Consider the following 22937-nt stretch of genomic DNA (forward strand, 5'->3'; position numbering starts at 1 on the left):
GACCTGGCCGATTCAACATAGCCATGCCCACCTGATGTCATACGGCCCATGGGGGAGGGGGGCATCTTGAAACTCATTTCTCCCTGAGACCATATCAGACTGTGAGGGGTTCTCCCCCCGACACACCACTTTTTTGAATGAAAATGCATGCACATTTAGGTGTGCATTTTTCCAAATGTACGCATCAATTGTGCACATTTTTCAAATGCATGCCTTATTTTAGTGCAATATTTTGGGGGTGCATGCATTCCAGTGCTAGCTCAGAAATATACAGACTTCGGACCACAGATTGCCGTTGGGTCTGCATTCAGTTCCAAGAAATGCAAATTCAATACTTTCTGGTCAAAAACAAACTGAAAGAAATTTCTCACCCATCCATAATGGTGAGATCTAGTTTGGCCCTAAGGAACATGGGCAAAATTATACCAATTTGGTTCTCCAAGGTTATGCAGGTTGCTGAATTAGGACTCTCACCTAACAGAAACAGCTCCACAGGGTCGGTGAGCGCTGATGAGATGAAGACCTCTGATTCGGGAGTGTAGCTGCATCGGTAGAGCTGTTCAGTCTTTCTGCTCACATTGCTAATGAGGAAGGTGCCAATGCTCCCAATTGTCTGCATCATTATTGGTGCCCAATCACTGAATACTGTGTGAAGGAAGAAGTTTTTGATTGTACCTGTGGCCCAGCACTGAATAGTGATGTTGCTTCCAATGACTGCCTTGTTGTTAGGGTGGAAGGAGATATTAGGCCTGGGGAGATCAGGATCTGTGAGCAGAAGAAAAAGAGCTTGATGCATAAGTTGTCAAAATCAAGAAACATGCCCTAAGACATGTCACAGTTCTCACCCATCCCTAGTTGCCTGTCCAACCAACTTTTCACAGGGAATTGGCATGAGGGGATATGGATGGGAAGTTACCCTTACGTCTTGTAGGGATCATCACATCTAAGCTTGTCCAGCCAAGATGAGATGAAGTGGCCAGGTACCTCCCTGGCATACCTTTAAGAGGAGAAGCGGAGAAGAAGCATGAAGCAATTAGCAGGCTTGGCCACGGCTTGAGCCTTGGACGGAGTTGCCCATGTAAGACATCCTCCCAGCTCTCTCCTTAAGTTAAGGGTGTCTGCATTGGGGGGAACGGGTTGAATTGGCCTTGGTGATGTTACATCAAACCATATAATGGCCCCCTGTTGGAGTGAAGGGTTCCTGAGGTTTGAATGGAGGAAAGTTACCAGACGAAACATGCAAAGTTACCACAAGGAAAAGGCTGAAGAATTGGGGGGTGGGGGAGAGAGAGAGGGAGCTGTGCATACGTGCAAAGCTAACTGTGGAACATGAACAACAAGGTCCATATAATTTGCTGAGTTTGGAGGAAAACACTGCACAAAGAGACTTCCATATAAGCCCAAAAACTGAGGCAAAGGTTGTATCATTCAGGAATGTTCCCAGCAGATCATGTGGGGGTCAAGGCTACTGAGGGAAATGTTATCTCCTTTAGCATTGAAAAAATTCCAAGAGGTTAGATGAGCCCATTTAACGTACAACCAGGACACATAGTCAAAAGTTATGTTTTCCGACATTGTGCAGAGACCTGGAAGAAAGCGTATTTAACGTACCCCAAAATCAGCAGAACTCAGAGCAAGACTGGAACACCAAGAAGCAGCTGCATGCAGCACACCTCCTGCTTCTGAGTACATGGCCTGGCTGGCCACCAAGCTCCATTGCTCCAACATGGGTAACTATCTGAATGAATGTGAGAAGTGTGAATGGAGTGAATTGTAATGCATCCTATCTAAATAAAGGTGTTCTAGAAATAGCATTTGTGTTTGAGTCGCAGTCTGTACCTCACCCCATAATATTAGCTATTCGTAATATTTTTATGGTAAAGAAATACGATGGAGGATGTATATGCTGATACTCTTTTTCCTCTTTTTTGAGCGACTTGCAGACATTCTCATAGTACCTGCAGGATTAGAGTTTTTGTTTTACTAAGCAATGCCGGTATCAATATCTGTGCACACATTTCAAGAGAGGAAGAGAACCCCAATAGTAGCAAAAAGGCAGGGGAATAGCCTGGTAAGGGGAAGGGAACCCCAGTATTGGTAAACACAGGCAAGGTGTGCCAAGTAGGAAGAGAACGTAACCCCATATTTGCAATAAGGCTACAACGAAGTCAAAGAACCCTATGTTTCAAAAGGTACAACAACAGCTTTGTTTAAAGGGAAAACAAACAGCAATAAGGATGAGGAGAAACCTAAAATGGAGTGGGTTCAAGAAGGCCCCACATTGCTAAAAGCTTCAACCATGGCTTTAGGGCAATCACCATGGAGTGTCATAGAGTCATAGAGTCATAGAATAGTAGGGTTGGAAGGGGCCTACAAGACCATCGAGTCCAACCCCCTGCTCAATGCAGGAATCCAAGTCAGAACATCCCTGACAGATGGCTGTCCAGCCTCGTCTTGAATGCCTCCAGTGTGGGGGAGCCCACCACCTCCCTAGGTAATTGGTTCCATTGCCGTATTGCTCTAACAGTCAGGAAGTTTTTCCTGAAGTTTTTTCTGATGAGTGAAGGTTGTGTAACTTTGGCTCAGAGAACAATAAATGATATAGAGCAGATGCTTAGTGATTATTGTTGGATATATGAAATAAAACAAAGACACGGACCCCCGTATTCATGGGATTATTACAGAAAGCAGCAAAAACCTTTTGTATGGATTATTTTGTAAGATAATCAACAGCTCCAATTAGAAAATGACAGACTGAAAACTAAGATTCAGGACCTGGAAATTAGTCTGTCTTCAGAGAAACAATGTCATATAGCAACGCAAAACCAGAATAGCAGTTTGAAAACAGAACTAGATTCACTCTTACAAACTGAGGAACCGAAACCCAAAATAGAAAGGTAGGTGGAAGGACTGAAGTGTTTAGTACAGCAATTTACACTAGAACAAGGGAGAGCACCAAGGGGGCTGGATCACAGCAGGTGTGAAATGAAAATGAAGTGACTGCAGAAGCAGTTGGAAATGCAGACGTTGAAGGTAGCCGCAGTATGAGCAGGGAGTGATGAAGTGTTAGTTAGATTCGAAATCCCCCAATACTGAAGATTTGGGGGAAAATATGCCTAAGGGGCAGCATTTACATCTACTACTCCTTCAATTAGACCTCCTTCAGCAGGTGGTGGAGCAGGGCCAATTACCACTGCAATAGCAGTCAAGAAAATGTCTCCAGTAGACATTAAACAACTATCAGCAAAATTGGGACCCCTAAAAATATCTACCTTCATTGATTGGGGTGTGGCTGCAGTTGAAGCAGTAGCAATAATGAAGACTACATGAACTTGCACAACCCCAGCCTTTATAAAGATAGTGCACAGAACTTTCACAGTGACCAGGCCATTTATGTCTGTACTGGAGACATTGGCAGAAATAGCTGGGCAGTTGGGATGAAAAAAGATGTAGCTAGCAGCTTTAAATTTAATGCACACGTATGGGGAAGATGGAGAACATTTTATGACTAAGTGGGCAGTAGGGAAATTTTTTAGCAGAACAGGACATTAAATATCAGCCACCAGCACAGGAAGCTAATCCACACACATTTCCGCTTAACCAGCTCTGAGCTTGCATGAAGAAGTGCCTTGAAGAATGGACGAACTAAGGGATTTGGCAGCTCAAATGCAACCACATTACTCCCAGCACTTTCCTATTTGGGTAACAAGAGAACCTGCTTGGGAGACTTTAGTGAGAGCAGTACAGGGAATAACCAAATATTTGGGGCTACTACCAGGAAGAAAGGAAAAGGTGTCATGCGTAGGGCATCCAGAATGATTACATATAGTAATAGCCGAGGAGGAAGGCAAGGGCAGCAAGGACGAGGAAGGGATAGGGACAGAGGATAAGGAATGTCAGACTAGGGATGTATGAGAAAATCATTTCAGTTCATTTTTGAAAAGGATTTTACCCCATTCGCACCATCTGGACCGAACACAGACTCAGAGGCCAATCTGAAGTCTGTATATTTCTGAGCTTACAATTTGATTTGCGAACCAAAGAAAACCCTGTTCGACAGCATGTGTGCATTCAAAAATTTCAAAATGTATACACTTCAATATGAGTACCCTTTTTTAAAAAAAAGAAGAGTACATTTCAAAAATGTGATATATACACAGTAGTTTTTCCATATTGTACAAAGAAAGGGTATTTATGATACCAACATGGATAACTATCTGAATGAATGTGACAAATGTGAATTGATTGTAGTTCATTCTTTGTAAATAAAGACGTTTTAGAAACTGCATTTGGATTTTCAGTCTCAGGCTGTATCTCACCCTGTAATCCCAGCTATTCCTAATAGTGACAAGAAAGTTTGCCACATGGATTGACTCCAGTATCAAAGAAGAGTAGTTAACAACATGGACATCGACATGATTTTTTACCGGAGGAAGGGCAGAGGCGCATAGAAGTTTGTGGCTGTAATTTGTGCACATAGCATGAGCTGCTTCAACATACCTGTGCATTTTCTTTCTGTGTGTGCTTTGTTGCTTAGTGTCACATTCCATGATATTTAGAAATCTACACAGAGTAGTAGAAGATCCTTGGAATTGAACAGCACTAATGCAGAAGATTGTTATATTCAAGAGGCATCGTGAAGGCCGAACAAAACTTTATTTGGAGTGAGGAATAGAAACAATATCCAGGAACAAAAACAAAACATAACAAATGTGCAAACATAGTACAGCTGTCTTAAAATATCATATTGTATATTTTATGGCATCACTGCCCTTATCATAAGATTGACAACTTCACATGACATGCCTAGAATAATTTCCTTCATTTTTGTAACACTGGTGAACACCCTCTAGAGCAGTATTCCCCAAACTGGTAGCCTCCAGATGTTTTGGATGACAACTCCCAGCATTTCTGAACATGGACCATGCTGGATGGAGCTGATGGGAGTTGAAATCTAAAACATCTGGAAGTCACCGAGTTGAAGGAGGTGGCTCTAGAGAGTAGTAGTCGAGTCGGTGAGGAGTATCTTTTGCAGCAGAAGAGAAAGGGGCACCCTTGATCAGGGTTTAGGGTTCTGGAACCTGCAGTGCTCACGTTACTTTTGACATTATTATCAGCCCCCTTTTTACTACGGCTGTGCACAGACCCCTCCCAGCCCAATTCAGAGGCTGATTCAGGCCTTCAGATTGGGTCCCGATATGCCTCAGACAAATTCAGACCCAGTCTGACCTGATTCAGACCCAGTCTGACCTGATTCAGACCCTGGATCCAAATCAAGATTTGGAAATCCAAATTATTTGGGTTTTACATTTTCTCATACGTTTTTTAGCTTTTATGATAAATACATGAAATTTGGAGATCTGACAGCCCCTATAGAGGTGATTGAACCTACCAAGTTTCAGACAGATAGGTCCAGTAGTTTTTGCGGTAGCCAGAGGTAAAATGTGCTTTTACAAGAGAATCTGTCAAAGCAAAGAGCTATAATCTTTTTGTGCTTCCACATAAATGCATGGAATTTGGGGATGTTGCAGCCCCTATAGAGGTGACCGAACCTGTCAAATTTCAGACAAAAAACCTGTCAAGTCACACAAGGAATTAGAGATCCTAATCAGAAGGTTTTTAAGGTGACAGGTCACTATTCTTAATCTCTGGTGTAGGGGTTTTTCGAAGTGCAAAATAACTCCTCTCCCCTGGTACTTTCCTTTTGTCTGTCCTGTTGTTGTTGTTCAGTCATTAAGTCGTGTCTGACTCTTCATGACCCATTGGACCATAGCACGCCAGGCCTTCCTGTCCTCCGCTCTCTCCCGGAGTGTGCTCAAGTTCATATTCATTGCATCGGTGATGCTATCTAGCCATCTCATCCTCTGCCGTCCCCCTCTCCTTTTGCCTTCAATCTTTCCCAGCATCAGGGTCTTTTCCAGGGAGTTTTCTCTTCGCATTAGGTGGCCAAAATATTTGAGCTTCAGCTTCAGTATCTGTCCTTCCAATGAGCACTCAGGGTTGATTTCCTTTAGGATTGACTGATTTGACCTCCTTGCAGTCCAGGGGACTCGTAAGAGTCTTCTCCAGCACCACAGTTCGAAAGTATCAATTCTTCGGCACTCAGCCTTCCTTATAGTCCAGCTCTCATGGCCATACATTACTACTGGGAAAACCATAGCTTTGATTATATGGACCTTGATCGGCAAGGTGATGTCTCTGCTTCTTACTATGCTGTCTAAGTTTGCCATAGCTTTCCTCCCAAGGAGCAAGCGTCTTTTAATTTCATGGCTACAATCACCGTCTGCGGTGACCTTGGAGCCCAAGAAAATAAAATCTGTCACTGCTTCCATTTCTTCCCCTTCTATATGCCAGGAAGTGATGGGGCCAGATGCCATGATCTTCGTTTTTTTAATGTTGAGTTTCAAACCAGCTGTTGCACTCTCCACTTTCACCCTCAACAAGAGGCTCTTTAGATCCTCTTCGCTTTCTGCCATTAGGGTGGTATCGTCTGTGTATCTGAGGTTGTTAATAATTCTCCCGGCAATCTTAATTCTGAGCTGTCATTCATCCAACCCGGCGTTTCTCATGATGTACTCTGCATAAGCAGGGTGACAATATGCAGCCTTGTCATACTCCTTTCCCAATTTTGAACCAATCGGTTGTTCCATGTCTGGTTCTTATTGCTGCTTCTTGACCTTCGAACAGGTTTCCCCCACTATTCAGCTTTACTGGATGACCTGAGGTTCTTCTTATTAAGGGAAGAAAAAAGTTACACCTCTCCTTGGCTGCAATGCACATTACCTGGGAGTAAGTCACACTGAACTCAGTGGAGTTTTATTTATTGCACTGCTCCACTTTCTCTACTCCGTATAATTTTAAAAACCTCCTCCCCCCATTAGCCTTTTTTTCTAAATGAAATAGCCCCAAAATTGAAGCCTTTCTTTATAGAGTTGTTCTTCCAGCCCCCTGATCATTTTGGCAGCCCTTTTCTTCATTTCTAAAGGAAGGGTAAGATGAAACAAACTTTTCTTTTTAAATGCATATAGCCTAGCCCGATCATAGCCATGTGATGTACACAATGAAAAATAAACAAAGTGTCTTGGAGAATCAGCAAAAGTGAGTAGGTGTAACTTACCTTAAAGTTACACCTACTGTTGTTTTTTAATATAAGGACATGAACTTTGAGGACGTGGTGGTAGCCCCTTCAGAGGTAGTTGACAACCCTGCCAAGTTTCACAGGTATGTCCAGTGGCTTTTGCCACAGGTAAAAATTTCCCAGGGTTTCTTGAAAAAAAGGGGGGGCCTTCTTACAGGGAGCGAAGTCATAGCCACCAGCAGTACCAGCCAGCCACCACCCAGGTGGGCATGTTCAAGGCTGGCGCAGCCCCCCTGGCAGTGGAGGCAGCATGCAGCATGGCATGGGTGGCAGAACCTGGTGGAGGAGGGGGGACAGCAGGAGCAAGGAGGGCACTGTGCAGGCACTGGGCACAGGGCGGGCAGGCTGGAAGAAAGGCGGAGACAGAGGCCCATGCATGGCTGGCACAGTCCCCCTAGTGATGTAGAAACTGTGCCAGACAGGCCAAGAATAGCGTCTCACCTATTCAGCTCCAAGAGTGGCACAGTGGGCAGGCATGGGTAGCAGAGGCTGGGGCAGGAGGAGGGCAGCAGCAGCAGCAGGGAGGACACCATGCGGGGACTGGGCACAGGGCAGGCAGGCTGGCTGGCAGAGAGGCAGCTATGGGGATGGGTGCAGCAGGGTGCAAGTATGCCATAGGCCTGTAGCATCAAAGTCACCAAGCCCAGCTGCATCACCCTGGCACCAGGCGGGCGGGCAGGCAGGCAGGCAGAGCAGAGCAGCGGGCCCATGCCATGTGGGCGTTGGAGGACGACATGGGGATGCTACAGCATCCCCTTATTTGTTTAATTCACCGCTACAGTCCTGCACTGCAAGTGCAGCCAAAGGCCAATCCTGACCCCCCACCATGCTGAGGATATCTGACACCTCTGACGTAACGTCCATCGGTGGGCTCCCCTCTCCCACTACAGGAGGAGGCAATGCTCCTCCTGCCAGGCTGCTGCTACTGCTCTGACTGGGCTCCAGCTGCTGCTGCTGCCCCCCAAAAACAGGATGCACCATCCAGACTAGGGGCAAGCCAGCCTGGCTACCAGTGGTGCTGGTCCCATCAGCACCTTGCCCACCTCTGCCCCTGCCAAGAGCAGCTGCCACAGCGTGATTGTATTCTTCCTATTTTTTATGTTGTCTTCCCTATATCTCTTTATATCCACATATATTTCCCTTAAATAGTTAAGTTTATGTTTTACTTTTAATATCTTATCACTTTTATTAATTTCTCTCATTTCTTAAATCCACCTTTACTTGATTTTTGTCAATAAAGATTGCTTCCCTCTATAATTGCTTCCCTCTATAACTTCTCTCCCTGCTCCTAGTAGATAACCTTGAAGTCTTCAGATGCCACAATGAACTCTTGTCCTCTTTTGAAATGTAACAAACGTGGTGTGAAGCAAATAGAATGCAAAGTTTGACCCTGAATGTAACATGAATTGTAAACATCCTGAATGTACTCTGTAACCCAAAACATCTAAGTGTCCATTGAGAACATCATGAAATGTGAAAAGGTTAACTTCTAACCATTCCATGTCATGTTCATATGAAGTACTCCAGCCCAGGTCAGGACGGGGAGGTGTGAATGGAGAATGAATGGGGCTATTGCAGGAAGGCGAAATGGGGGTGCTCTGGCTGAAGATTGCCAAAGTATCGGCTACAGAAGAGGGAAATGGGCCAATAAAAGAGGGGTATCGGCAGATGTTTTGATAATGGAGGATAGCACGTTATGACCCCAGAAACAACCTTGAGAAACATTGGGGAGTCAGAAGAAGGTGCCAGTCTGTCTTCAGAAGCTATCAATCCTGGAAATTGGGAACGTGATATATTATCAACAACGAACATACTGAACCCCTCTTTGTTCTCATGAGCTCCAACGAGGGAAAAGGGTATAAAACCCCAAGCTCTCCAGTGTTCAGGAGGGGCGTGGTTGCATCTGGATCCTTTGTATGTGCACATACCAGCAGTACCCTCAATCCATGGGACACGTATTAAGTGCTCTGGCCAAGTACTTGATAGCGTGTGGTGAGATGTGTTGGGTAAAATTCAGGGGAAGGATTTTACTGTCCAGGGCATACATAAGGAGCAGTTATCTTTGTTCTGTCATACTTACCATTTGGGTTTGGATACAAGACAGCAGGTTCAAGCTTGGGCCTGGCTGACACTGTATCACCATTGCCCAGTGGGCCGGTTGTGGCATGGATCAAGTTGGGAGCTGTGCAACAAACAGGGACTAACTGCATATTTAGTCATTTAATGCATGGCATTTGGGTAACTAAGATCTGACCAAGAAGTGTGTAGCTTCTTGAGACTTGTTTTGTGTTAAGCTTGTACCTGAGAGGCATGTAACCCCTTAAGCTCAGACAGCGTGCAACTCTTTGAGATTTCTTTGTAACTAAGTTTAGAACTAGGAGGAGTCTAGGCCTCAGAGAGCGTGCAACTCTCAGAGGAGGTTCTACTTTTGCTTATTTCTTTTATTTCAATAGATCTCCTTTTCTTTCATCTACATTGGTGTGTGTGTGCATCCTATCTCTACCTCATAAGACCCCAAACCTCTCAGCCTGATCAACTGCGTGGTCCTGGGTAAACTGACATCCATATTTCACACAGCACCACAGGTGGGGGTACCCCTAAGATGCTTCATATTCTGTATTGTGTAATGCTTTGCCCCACAGCAAATATTGAACTGCGTATTAGTGTACTGCTTTGGCCACACACTGTTTGCTTGTGCACAATAATGTGTAAGCTGCACGCGCGTGTACACACACACACACACACACACACGACCACAAAGGAGAGGCTCCACCTGGGCCTCCTGCAAGAGCTAAAACTGGTGGGTGCTCTTAAAGCTATATACACACAAACAAACCCCTCCAGCCCTTAATAAAATGCACTGCTGCTACAATCAGCATCACTGCCTCAACCACAGCGCTGCCTCCTCCAATAGGGGTATAATAATGATGAATTTTACCTGCACACATTGTCAGGGTAGTGTTTTAATGTTTGTAAGCTCGGGGGGGGGGGGAATTATTAACAAAACCTGAGTTTAAAAGATCATGAACTCCTCTCTTTGCTACCACCTTTTGTTCTTTGGTAGATACATGATTGCTCAAGCTCATCTACACTAAACTCCTGGATTTCTAAATTGCTTCTTTATGAGGTTGCAATTGCTTCCTAATAAGGAAGACCCCAACAAGGCTTAACTTACCCAGAAGGATTAACACTCCCAGAGAGTGGATGTGTTCACCACTGCTATGCCTTCATTAATTGGCTAAAATCACTGAAAGGTGGGAGCAGGCTACATTCTCACAAAACAACTGGGCAGAAGAGTGGCTGCACATTTTGCCACATGTCTTAGGTTCCACAAGGGCTAGAGACTTGCTTTTTAGAAATGAAAACTTGGAATCTGGAGAGTGTGACTCATGGGGGGGGGGCAACAGCACCCCCTTGCCCCTTCCTGTGGATGCCCATAAATAATGACAGGATGAATGCTATGAGAAATAGTTTAACTTACAATTTCTATTCATGATATCCTGACCAGTCCCTCTACTTCCGTCTTCTTCTACTTTCTGTTGCCAACCTCACAGTTCTTTCACCTCCTCTCCTGTATATCTTTTGTAACTTCACTCAGTCACATTCATATTATTCCTCAAATATTTTGAGATTTTCCCTGGCTCAGACTCTTGGACCATATGGAGCGAAGGTGTGGCCACTAGAATACAGCAGTGGAGCCATGAACAGCTGATAGGCAGTCATGGGGTGACTTCTGAAAAAGACCAGAGGCCAAGGCTAAACTGCAGGTAATGGTTGGGAATATTTCTGGAAACTTATTTCCCTGTATCTACATATCTGTGCTTCTCCAATTGACATTGTTCTTTCAAAAAACACAGCCCCAGAGTTCCTTGTGCATTGGCACAAGGGAGGAACAGCTTGTGGGAGCCACAAAGCACCACAATAATCAGGGGGCATTGATTCCAAGGACAGTAGGAGCCAGTGTTTCCAGTTGAAAATGTGTGTGAACAGATATCTAGAACACACACGCACACACACCATACAACCCATACAACCAAGTCTGGCTATCAAGACAAATCAGGCAGCCAGAAATGTAAGGGCTTACACAAAGGGAACTAGAAGAGGCTAAAGAACATCTATCTATTCTCCAGTTTGTTAAAACAGGCAAGGCCTTTCTTGAGTCTGGCTCAGGTAATACATTATCTAGGGAAGTAGAAGAACAACTATAAGGTGGCAATGATTAAGAAAAGCTATCAGATGCACCACACAAGTCCAATGTAATGCTTTCAAACGATAGTCAGGTAATACCACCACTAGCACCACCACATTCAGAAGGCTTTTACAAAAAGCCGGGAAGAATAGTTTCTGCAGGCGTTCTAACGGAAGGCAAGAATAGATAAGCCACTTGGAGCGAAATCCTATGCAGGTTTAGACAGAAAAAAAAGTCCTGCAACTCCCAGCATTCTCCAACCTGCATATAAATTGGCTTTGGGGACATAATTCATAGTTTTGCAACGAAAGGAGGGAGAAATATATAGCAGTGAAGTTAATTACGCTGTTTATAAAATCTCTGCAGCTGCACTGACAATAAAAAAATCAAACCACTGACAAAAACGTACCTTTATTGGAACCAACCCCAAAGTTTCAAAACAGTCCGCAGGCTCTGCAGGGCTCTGCTTCAGGCTCGATATTTCGTTTTGTTTTTTAAAGCTAAACTGGGGGTGGAGGGACCTGCTGGAGTATGGTAGAAAACTCCCAGTGTTGTAATTTCAGAATTATACGAAATGTAACTACAGATTTAAAATAACAAAGAGACTTGTGGCAATGCAAACCCTGTTATTATGGCATAAGCTTCCGTGAACTAAAGTTTAATTCATCAGGTGCATCTGATGAACATAATGCTTGAACCTTGATGAATGCAGAAATAGAACAGAATTATGGGTAAAAAAATGTGCGAAGTGACCTGAACTGGAAAGCGTTTCGCCCATCACTACACTCAGGTCAATGGCCTTCAGCACAGGGCCCTCAGATCCTTTGTGCCACATGAATGAGATGTTGTTCTCATCCACAGTGATTCTCGGTTGATTATTGCCCTGCTGCAGCACCATAATTGGGAACACTGCTTTGGTGCCAGGGCCCTCCCATCTGACCCCAGGCACATTTGCATGGAATACTGAACAGCTGTCCTCAGGCTGCACCTGTGAGATGCTGAGCAACACTCTGAGATCGGCTTCTTACCTACTATTAGCAGTCCCAAAGGATGACTCCTGTTTGACCAGAACAGGAGCATTTGATAGTAACAGGTGTACGTCCCTCCATGTTCTTTGCTCGTGTTAGAGATGGTAAAGTTAGATGACCTTCCTTGACAGATCTCTTCAGTTACATTCTGGCCATCTTTCTCAAGAAAGAAATGCAGGAAAGCATTAGGGAACCATGTGAAAGGCATCACACAGAAGATGGAGGCATCTTCACCTAGTGGGACTCTCCAATTAGGAAGCATGCCAATGTATGGAGCAGGTAGGTTGCTAGTTGGACAAAGGACAAAGAACAAATTAAGGTACGGGAAGTCTGGGAGAGGAGACCTTTAAGCGATATTCCACCTATGGGTCTAATTCAGTCCCAGAAGCCAAGATAAATCCTGTATGAACAAATAAAAGCAAAACTCAGTTTGACAATATAGATGTTCCAATAGTTTGCTAACATTTCTATTATTTCTCTCCATCTAGAGCTTTTTAAAAGAAGCACATGCCTGCTTTTCAGCCTACATTTCTGTTAGTAAAGGGCAATGGAATCCAAGTTATAACTGTTGACTAAATTATTTTGTGGATCATTGAAAGCATTAAAGGCAGGCTGGGAAGTGAATTTAGGAATGCCAACAGATGTTGGGACAAGTGTTTTCTTTCTGGCTCAGTGAAGGCATCAAGGGGAAACTGACATAGTTTCTTCTTGATTGTGCTCCAATGAACGCACAAAAGAGCTTCAAATCGGACGAGCAAAGGGATGGATGCGCCTGATCTCGTCTGATCTCGGAAGCTAAGCAGGGTCAGCCCGGGTTAGTACTTCGATGAGAGACTGCCTGGGAATCGGGCTTCCTGCACTGAGCAGGGGGTTGGACTCGATGGTCTTGTAGGCCTCTTCCAGCCCTATGAGATTTACGAGATCTACATGTTGGAGGCAGTGTCAAGAGAACTGGCACGGTGGTCATGTCTTCTGACAATTTTGGGACGGTTCTTCACAGAAATTAGCAACGTGACCAAGCAAACATCTCCAAGACTCTATGACCAGCAATTCTGCACCTGCCTCAATGGCGAGTTGTAGTCTACACTGCATAAAGGCTTTATTTTACACTCTTCAGTAGCAGCAAGAGGAATAATAACCCAATGGAAAAAAAGGTTGTTGGACATATCTATCAAAACTTCATGTCAGAAACTTTTGGGCCCTTTATTAATGGACAAACTCACCCACCACAGGATGGTTGCTGGAAGTTATACAAAACCTGAACTATTCCATGAAAAATGGTGCCCATTTTTTATGTTATTTTTAGGCATGGTGATCATATATCCCAGACCTGCCCCCCCAGATCATTATAAGATTTTCTTGACCTTCGAAGGGCGCAATCCAGTGGCCCATAGACATTGTCTGAATGACCATAGGATAATGGGGATTCCCCCCTCTGAGGTTGGTGACAGAGCTCCAACCTCAGAAGGGGGAGTCAGAGATCTGACCCTTCTCCCCCACCCCCTCACAGCTGGCATGGAGGAAACTGCACCAGCTGCCTCTCCATGGTTGGAAAATAGACCTTGGAGAGGGGGGAAAGGAGGCATTCTCATGGGCAGATGGGAGGGGAGCAGAGAGGTCAGGATATGAGTTATCCTGAACCTCCTGTAGTCTCCTTCCCTCCCTCTCTGAAGCGCTCTTGCTAGATGGACAGAAAAGCCCATCTAGCAAAAAAATGCAACAACCAGAGGATGGGGAGGCAATGATCTCCTCCACTGCTCCTCCCGCCCTCCTGACTTCAGCCCCGAAGGGCATTGGATACATGGAAGCCTTGGAGTCCGGAGGCTTCTATTTTTGTGAATCTGTATCCTACGCAATCAACACCTGAGTGGCTTTTACTGAATAATTGAGTTTGGGGGGTAAACAGCCTAAGTTGCATCTAGTTAAACGGAGTCATTGTGGTGGTTCAAGGAACAGCAGGGAAGATTTCATTAGGTTACTAAATTCTTTCAAATACTGTCAAATATTTGTTTACATAAACAACTGAAAACAATGTATTTGTTTATGTAAAAATGTATAGGCCACCTTTTAGGGTCAAAACCCCACGAGGCAGCTTCCAACATAAACATTCACAATAGAGACTCTGTAGCAGTTTAAAACCACAAAATATCACAAAAATACAATTGAATTTTTTTTTAAAAGGCCCAGAAATCATACTGATGAGAAACAGCATTCTGCTCCAAAAGAACAGTAAAATCAAATAAGTAGTTACTACAGGAGCACTTTATATGCAGCATCCCCGGAAGATTCTCATTCAAAATATCCAGGTTCTAGTCCCACTTGGCCATGGAAGCTCACTGGGTGACTTTGGGCCAGTCACAGACTCTCAGCCCAACCTACTTCACAGGGTTGTTGTTGTGAGGATAAAATGGAGAGGAGGAGGAGAATGTAAGCCACCTTGGGTTCCTTGCAAGAGGAAAAAAGGCGGGATATAAATGCAATAAATAAATAAAAAGCATTATACACATATTGGAAACTTTCGGTATTCATTATATCTCTTCTGTTTGTTACTGGTTATTAGGTCCCTAAGAATGCGGCCTGAATCCTAATAAGGCAATCATGTAAGATTTTCAGTAATCCTGATTATGTTTCTGGAACAGTCATATTAATTTCAACTATTGTGCTTTACTTTTGCTCATTACTTATCTTGTCTGCTGGGCAGAACAATCTCATGGGGGCAGGGGAAGGAGAATAGGTGGGAGAGGAACCACCAAATGGAAAGCCCTGCTGAGCCTACACCAGTAGGCTGGAAGTTGGTGGGGAGGGAGCTTTTAACCTTTATTTTGCCATCCCTTGCTGCTGTATATTCCCTCCCATTAATTCCAGTGGAAAGGAAAATCAATACTGCAGCTCCAGGACTGGCATACAGCCCCCTGCTCCATTCTGGGAGCATGTCCAGGTAGGGAGGGGCCTTTGGACCTGGTGGATCCCAAGTGCCCCCAGATATGTCCCAGGAGAACCCCTTTTTGCCGTCGCAATTGACAGAGCACTGATGGTGGAGGAGCAATAGCACCAGACAGTTCTGGTGTTATTATGGGGAAGCATCTAAGGCTGGAACCCCTTCTTGGAAGGCCGGCCTCCCTCCCTGCCTGCAGAGCGGGAGATCTGCTCTATCCTATGTTTCCTGGGATGCCCACCTGGGTTTCATAGGATTGCAGCCTCATTAACATCATTAACTTGCTAATGTTATGTTTCAGGTCTCACAAATCCCTTATTAAATTGTTCATAATGTTTTTGCTCATCTTATTAATTCCACGTCTTATGAATTTATGCCCCATGTTTGTCTAACTTATTTTTTCCGCAAAAAAGAGATTTTCCTGTTCAGTTATTTCCTTCACTTTTACTTTTACATCTGAATCAGGAGAGGCAGTGAACGTGCTGGGTTGGATGAGGGCAAATAAAATGAAGCTGAATCCTGGTAAGACAGAGATTCTGTGGGTGGGCAGCAGTTCACAAGTCTGAGAACTGGGATGTTGACTGTTCTGGATGGGGTGAACTCCTTCTGAAGGAGCAGGTACATAGTTTGGAGGTGCTCCTCAATCCATCCTTGTCAGTGGAGATCCAGGTTACCGCAGTGGTCCAGAGCACCCACTGCCAATTTCGGTGGATGTGCCAACTACACCCATTCCTGGATAGGGATAGCATAGCCACAGTGATTCATGCACTGGTAACCTCATGATTAGACTACTGTAATGTGCTTTATGTGGGGCCACCCTTGCAGCTGGTTCGGAAGCTGCGGCTGGTGCACAATGCAGCAGCTAGGACTCTCAGTGGAGCACTTAGCTGCACACATATTACACCTGTGTTAAAAGAACTACACTGGTTCTCTATCAGCTACTGAACCATGTTCAAGGTTTTGTTGCTGACATTCAAAAAACTCAGGACCAGGACATCTAGCTGACCGCCTTCCCCTATATACACCAAATCGACTCCTGCGATCATCTGAGGAGGCCTTCTTAGTTGTTCCACAACCAACAGTGTGTTGTCAGGTAATGGCCCATAATGAAAGCTTTCTCGATATTTGCACCCATCCTCTGGAACATTCTCCAACATGTAGTTTAAGAGGCAGAAACTGTGGTGAGCTCCAAACACCTCTTGCAAACACATTTGTTCACTGAGGCTTTCTCTGACTTGGAATCAGTCATGGCACTGCTCTGTTTTACAGCTTTTGTTGAAATGTTTTAAAGATATTTGTTTTATACTCTTTTTATATTAGTCTTTACATTGTATTGTATTCTATATGTTTTTATGTGAACTGCTTGAAGATCCTGGGACGTCAACTGCTGTAGGAGCAGCTTAAATAAATTAATATAATAAAACGTTACTTCTCTGCTCTTGTATTACCTGATCTTTATTCTTCAGCCTCATTTCCCCCTGGCCCTGTCCTACATAAGTCTAGGCAGTCTCTTCCAATTTCAGCATCATCTACCTGTGTCCTGAAAAAGTAGCCCAGAACAAACCTCAGCTGGACTTCGTAATAAATTGGGTTGCTGCCATGGGGCTGTCAGGCTGCAGAACCCCCATGTGTTGACTTACAAACCTACACAAATTCTAAGGCAAGATTCTAAGGCAGTTATAGGCAAGAAGCATTCATTGGTCAGTACTGGGCTTGATTTACGTAACACTTTCCATATGGTGAGATATACTAATAGCAACTGTTAACACCAGAGACAACCAGACACATACACACTCAGATATCCTGTTGGTATTGCGGCAAGCTGCAAATCAGTCTGGCTACTGATTCCATTATGGTGTCAATCATCACAAAGTAATAGATATTCCGAGGAGATCCAGTTGGTGCCATGTTGCTCTGGCAAGCGATCTGCAGAGGCTCCGCAGGTCGCCCCCTCAAACAGCTTTTAAAGGGTTGAAAAACCTTTTCATCTTTCCCGGAATTAAAAGGGAAAGCTTGAGCTCCATCTGGATAAGATCTTGGAAGGACCACTCCTTTTGCAAAAGCGGCAGAAGGGCTGCATTCTAAGGTCAGTTTTTCCGGAGCGTCATCTACTCAAAGTTGTTTTGGAAACTCCTACCTAGTGAGGAGACTTCAGGGCTGATGAGCGCCAATTTTAGTTAGTAATTTTGAATTGAAAATAACAACATCTGAGGACCTGCACAATTTGTTTACATGACTGTTTATGTGACTGTTTGTTTCTAACTATTTCTGTCTGCCTTATCTTTTTTGGAAGAAGGGGATGGCAGTATCAAAGGGAAGGAAGGAAACTGTTAGACCACCGTCGACCCCCCCCAATTCCCCCTTTGTTAAAGGCTTCTAAAGACCCTGCAGATTTAGGGGAGGTACTGGCCTTGATAAAAAAAATGGTATTTTCAACTAGTAGAACAGGCTAAGAGGCTGGATACAATCCAAGATTCCATTACCATCCTTCAAGGGGCTGTGGATTTAATTAATAGCTCTTGGCAAAAAAATGGAACTGAAGGTCAATGCCCTCCAAGAACAGATTTCTGTGCAAGAAACTACAATGCAAGCTGGTCATAATGTCATGCTAGAATTTCTCAATTGGAGGCATACTCATGCAGGGCAAACCTGCGCATCCTGGGTATTAAAGGTGTGCTGATGGGATAAGCCTGCCTAAATTCCTGGATAAATTTCTGCATGAGCTACTTGCTCTGCCAGCTGATTATTAACTGGATATTGAGCATGCATACCATATTCCAGGTGCAGCTCATGGCACCAATGGGACTGCAACTGTCATAGTCCAATTTGCAAGCATCTCTACAAAAAATCATAACCTACATTTGGCTAGAGAAATGAAAGGACTTTTTTCAGGGCCAAATCAAGACAAAGTTATGCTGTTTCCAGATTACACCAAAGAAATTGCTGACAAAAGAAGGCAATTTACCAAGGCGAGAATTCACGCAAGACAAATGAATATGCAATATCATATCAAATATCCTGCTATGTTTTGTATTCTTTTTGAAGGCCAGATGAAAAAAAATGTAAATCATGAATTGGCAGAGGCTTGGTTAGCTGGCATACAAAGTAAAACGCAGGAGACATCTTTTCTTGCTTAGTGAGCTGAGAATTCTTCAATCAAGATTGCTCTTTGGATTTGTTTAGGCTACAAGGGCTGGGCAGTACGCCAATGAGGAGGATTGTTTATATATATTCCTGTTTTCTTATTATTATATTAGATATAAAATTTTTATTTGGCTGTGTATAGATATGTGCGCTATATATCCAGAAATGATATTATTTAAAAGATAGATAATATAAAATATATTAGTGATTAGTTATTATTTTTTACCCTTTTCTTTTTTTTCTTTTTTTCCGATTATTATTTTCATACTATGAGACCTTGATTAGTAATATTTTTAATTGGCTAAATTTTTAAGCTGTATTATTATATATTAAATGAAGGGCAATATATGCTTAGTGGAAATGAACTGTATGCTTCCTTCCGTGTTATAAGACTGATGATATTCTATTGAAATTTAAGGTTGATTATCTACGCTGTATTGAAGTGTAATAATGGCAATGATATAGGTATAATTTTTTAAATAGAATGATACTTGAAGTCTGTGTGTAATGAAGTTTAAATTTAATCCTTTGAAGTAACTTTTATATTTTCTTCTTTTCCCCTTTGGCTTTCTTCCCCCTTTGTCTTTTTTTTTCTCCCCCGCCCCCTTCTTTTTCTTGTTATTGCTGTGTCCTCTTAAGAATACTGTATTGCCGGAAACTGTATAGAATGTTTGGGTTGTTGCTATTGTTTATTTCATTTATAAAGATTAAAATAGAATAAAAAGTATTTTCAAAACAACAACAACAAAGTAATGGATAATCCATATATCACGGTGCAAAAAAGGAAAATGGGCTTTTCTACGTGAGGCTGTTAATCTGCTGCACCTCCTTTTGGTTTCATTCCAGTATTACGATCCGAGCACCAGAGGAGGAGGGTTTCCTCTCCTGCTTTTCCACTTCCTAACCTCTAGGTGGCACTGTGGTGTGGCAGAATAGCACAAATACACAAGAGGAAATCATGCTTTCTTTCATCATCAGAAATATTCCCTTGCTCTAAAAAAAAATTCAAAAAGTACTGTTCACAAACAGAAGCAAAACTGGGGGATCAGGACAACATCTAAAGAACCCCAAAACAGCCATCAGTAGGGAATGATGAATGCACAACAGATGACTCATGCAGAAAAGCTCTATATGAGAGTACATTTAAAAGCTCCTGAGGTCAAAGTTAATGGTGTAACAATCCCATCATATTCAGCCTTGGCACATTCTTACGTTTTGATGTGTTTTCCTCCTGAGCCAGAGAGCAGCCTGCAAAGAGGAAAGAAAGAAACATTACTGAGTGAGCAACAAAACTAAGGCAACAAGATCTCTGCCAGACCACAGCATCCATTTCTCCATCTCCACCCCCCCTCCCCCAGACACACAGACAGACAGGACTTAATCTGAGAAAAGGCTTTGCAACGTGTTTACAAGGTCTTGGCTATCATCTCCCAAGCATGTGTGGCAACTACAAAACCACAGTCCAGTTGTAATTGGAGAACAGAGTTTGAAACCAATGTAACACTTATATTTAAACCACTTTTTTATATTGAATGAATAAATAGCTTCCCATGAAGATATAATATTGCTACTATGCTGTATTCTCTCTTATATAATTTTTGTGAACCGCCCAGAGAGCTTCGGCTATTGGGCGGTATAGAAATAAATAAATAAATAAATAATGTTTTGCAGAGGTCCTTGCATGGTGCCGTGGTGTTGCCCCAGTGCCACAATAAGGTGATGCTCCCACTCTGATTCTCTGCACTGCCAGATCTCCTGCTCCTCAGCGCCGAAGCTGTGCTGACCCACCTCTGCTGCCACTTCCAACGCCTGACCACAGCTCCTCCTCACTAGATTTAGATCCTTTCTCCCTCCTCAGCTTTACACTTCTCACCTCCCTAACTCCTCCTGCTCCATTTTATACCACTGAATTGCGTCTCTCCTCAACACCCTAATCTCCTCAGCTGCCCATGCTCTCCACACCCCTCTCCCCTCTCCAATTTACATTCGTTTTAAGTATTTCTTTCCCACTTTTCTAGACAAATAAGCTCCACAAATCAGCTTACAAAATAACCAAACAAATATACATTGAAATCATATCATGGAAACCATGTAAAATAAAAAAAACCACCCATGAAATACATTAAACCTAAAACAGTAAAACTGAGAAGCATCCCACTTCAGACCAGCACAGTGAAAACACAGATCATCTGCCACACATGCAATTCACAACCGAAATCAAGCTCCTCTAAACATGTGCAGAGTGCCTTTGGGACTAACATGGAGGCAAGTGTTTTCCAGGCCATACAGCCTAGCATAAGCCCCACCAACTGTTCCATAAGTTACTAATAAGGTATTATTAATCATTAACTGCTCCACCACCACCCTCACTCTCACTCTCTCACCCCTCACCCCTCTCCCTCTCCCTGTCTTTCTCTCTCTCTCTCTCATATGCACACTTGCATCAGTAAATGCCCATTTCTCTGATCTCCAGTTCTGCTAGGTGCAGGCCTTCTTTGGCCCTTGTGATTCTCACCAAAGAAAGAAGATGGAAAGAACAAGAGTCATGGTGGAAGTCCAAAGGAGGTGATTCCCATTCCAGTTCCAGTGTCCCCAACTCTGTCTGATATGATGGGATTTTCTTTGAGTTGTAGCTGCAGGGAGCGAAAGGAAACTGCTAAGGGTGTCATCCGAGAGCCCTCCCACCCCACTGCCTGAGACATTCACAGATGCTCTCAATCTGCAAGAAAGATCTCTTGTGGTCACTTATCAGTTCATGCACAAATGTAGCCATGAAGCCGAATAAAATACAATTCACCAAACAGAATCCTTAATATTGGAGGACAGCATGAAACATAGATTAGGTTGCTATTTGCCCCTCACCAGCCATTTCTGGGGCTGCAGCCAATCTCAAGCTGCAAAGCATGAAAATGGGTCCTGCCACTTCACCTCCAAGAGTGAAATGTATATATTAAATTTATATCCCACCTTTCCACTAAAAATAGTTCTCAGGGCCACAAACAATAAAATACAGATACAATACAAAATTACAATTAAAATATAGAACAAATCACTGATAACACAATTAAAACACATCTGTTAAAATTGCATCAATAAGGAAGACATAAGCAGCACACACTGGATTAAACCCTACTTAAGAACATAAGAACTTAAGAACAGCCATGCTGGATCAGACCAAGGGTCCATCTAGTCCAGCATTCTGTTCACACAGTGGCCAACCAGCTGTCGACAGGGAATCCACAAGCAGGGCATGAGCGCAACAGCACCCTCCCACCCATGTTCCACAGCAACTGGTGTACATATGCTCACTGCCTCTGGTGCTGGAAGTACCACATAGCCATCAAGACTAGTAACCACTGATTGCCTTTTCCTCCAGGAATTTGTCCAACCCCCTTTTAAAGCCATCCAAAATTGGTGGCTATCACTGCACCTTGTGGTAGCAAATTCCATAGTTTAACTATGCGCTGTGTGAAGTACTTTCTTTTATCTGTCCTGAATCTTCCACCAATCAGCTTCATGGGATGATCCCCCCAGGTTCTAGTATTTTGAGAGAGGGAGAAAAATGTCTCCCTATCCACATTCTCTACACCATGCTTAATTTTGTAGACCTCTATCATGTCCCCCCTTACCCTCCTTTTTTCCAAGCTAAAAAGCCCAGCTGTTGTAACCTTCTGTCATAGGGGAGATGCTCCAGCCCCTTGATCATTTTGGTTGCCCTTTTCTGCACTTTTTCCATGCAGAAAATTCTGCACTACAATATCTTTTTTTAGGTGTGGTGACCAGAACTGTACACAGTATTCCAAGTGTGGTTGCACCATAGATTTGTATAAGGGCAGTATGATTTTGGCAGTTGTATTCTCATTTCCTTTTCTAATTATGCCTAATATGGAGTTGGCCTTTTTCTTTTCTTTCCTTTTTTAAAGTGGTTGCACACTGGGTTGTCATCTTCACTGAGCTGTCCACCACAACCCCAAGATCTCTTTCCTGATCAGTCACTGCTAGCTGAGATCCCATCAGGCTATACTTGAAGTTGGGATTTTTTTGCCCTACCATGCATCACTTTACACTTGCTTACATTGAATCGCAGTTGCCACTTAGATGCCCATTCTCCCAGTTTGGAGAGATCCTTTTGGAGCTCTTCACAATCTCTTTTTGTTTTAACCACCCTAGATAATTTGGTGTCATCCGCAAACTTGGCCACTTCACTCCTCACTCCTAATTCCAGATCATTTATGAACAGGTTGAAAAGCATTGGTCCTAATACAGGTCCCTGTGGGACCCCACTATTTACTTCCCTCCATTGGGATAATTTACCATTTATCCCTACTCTCTGCTTTCTGTTCTTTAATCAGTTACTGATTCATAGGAGGACCTGTCCTCTTATTCCATGACCGCTAATTTTGTTTAGGAGTCATTGGTGAGGGACTTTGTTTACTTGGACTTCCAAAAGGTTTTTGACAATGTCTACCAGATCACCTCTGTTTATATGTTTACTGACACTCT

At 43.4% G+C, this 22937-nt stretch overlaps 1 protein-coding gene across 1 annotated transcript in view; it reads right to left on the minus strand.

Annotated features, from left to right (window-relative positions):
• The window catches only part of LOC146342068 (leukocyte immunoglobulin-like receptor subfamily A member 2), a 47857-nt gene that overhangs the window by 12312 nt on the left and 12608 nt on the right, over positions 1–22937 (minus strand). Inside the window, exons 2-5 of the mRNA XM_084807767.1 lie at positions 20950–21067; positions 19647–19682; positions 12356–12642; positions 475–765 (exon numbers count right to left, since the gene is read on the minus strand). Of these exons, the coding sequence (XP_084663893.1) occupies positions 475–765; positions 12356–12642; positions 19647–19682; positions 20950–21067 (732 nt within the window). The remainder of the gene's footprint in view (positions 1–474; positions 766–12355; positions 12643–19646; positions 19683–20949; positions 21068–22937) is intronic.

This window comes from Heloderma suspectum, chromosome 6, assembly GCF_057233095.1.
Source record: "Heloderma suspectum isolate Gila_16-S chromosome 6, 16-S_ref, whole genome shotgun sequence".
In the NCBI taxonomy this organism is placed as follows: domain Eukaryota; kingdom Metazoa; phylum Chordata; class Lepidosauria; order Squamata; family Helodermatidae; genus Heloderma; species Heloderma suspectum.